This window comes from Priapulus caudatus, unplaced genomic scaffold (genome assembly GCF_000485595.1).
Source record: "Priapulus caudatus unplaced genomic scaffold, Priapulus_caudatus-5.0.1 Scaffold13536, whole genome shotgun sequence".
NCBI classification, from domain to species: Eukaryota; Metazoa; Priapulida; class Priapulimorpha; order Priapulimorphida; family Priapulidae; genus Priapulus; species Priapulus caudatus.
In genome coordinates this window covers 1-1,097 of record NW_014590597.1, presented here as the reverse complement: position 1 = coordinate 1,097, position 1,097 = coordinate 1, and the positions used below count along the sequence as shown (strand labels likewise).

Genomic DNA, 1,097 nt, shown 5'->3' with positions numbered 1-1,097 from the left:
TACACGGCTATATACTTACATCCCTCTGAGAGCAGGGAGCCGCCAAGCACGAAGAAGGCCCAGTAGAGTGATTCGATCTCCTGCGGGTGCACGAGGCCCTTGATGCCGTGGTAGACGGACAGACCAGTGCCGAAGCAGAAGATGCCGACGCCGCTGATGAGCGACGACACGTACCTCATGTTCGAGTAGCCATACCTGGTGATGGGAATCGGTTGGAATTTCATCATCGATCATCGGTTGCACTTCAACCGAACGATGATCGATGATAAACGGTTGATTGTTATTGATCGCGGCTACCAGATATTTAAGTATATCATATATCATATATCTAAAGTATTTTTCAGTATAACGAGCTATCGAGCGCTTAGTTGGTTGCTGCAAACGACTGATTTTTCGATTAGTATCGATCATCAGGAAATCACTAGCCGTAACTGAAGCAGACAGGGAAAACCACGCATTCAGTGTCGTCAGCAGCGCAGCAGATATGCTGTAGCAGTATGCTGTATCTCGCAGTTGTAGCGATATATCTCACATGTACATTTCATTATAATTTCATTTTATTGTTCAGTCGTTTGCGATATGGATGTGCCACACGTTTGATCATTTTATGTAAAAAGGTGCAATATAAATAAATAAAATAATAATAATAATAATAATATGCACATCAGTCTGCTCTGTGAAAGCCTTATCATATATACATTGACAGCTTAGCCTCCAAACTTACGGGTGGTTTGGATCTGGTCGCTTGATTGACTGATGGACTCCCCAAGCCAGGATCAGCTGCCAACAACAAATATGTACGTACGCTAGTAGCACAACAAACAAGTTTACAACAGTGCCTGCCAAGCTTACTCTAACTGCATAAGGAATAGCAGAAAAATAACATCAGAAATAGACTTCAGAGAAGCGATGGTGACGAGGTGAATACCTGGTTGATAGTGTCGGCCATTGAGTGAATCATCTCGGAAAACATACAGTGGGAACCCGTATACAGCCATGCTGCCATCTTGAACATGAAGTTGGCAAAATTTCTGCACGAAAGAAAGAATTAAAGAAGTAATTATTTGTATTACCACCTCACCCACGTGTGCGTGCGT

The 1,097-nt window shown here is 43.0% G+C and overlaps 1 protein-coding gene across 1 annotated transcript; it reads right to left on the bottom strand.

Moving 5' to 3' along the window:
- Positions 1-19: 19 nt before the first annotated feature.
- Positions 20-1,031, bottom strand: LOC106820455 (zinc transporter 9-like; the record flags this gene model as incomplete). Its single annotated transcript, XM_014824972.1, has 3 exons — positions 20-195; positions 725-780; positions 929-1,031. Coding segments are annotated over 3 exons (335 nt in total), but the record flags the coding sequence as incomplete, so codon positions are not given.
- Positions 1,032-1,097: the final 66 nt, after the last annotated feature.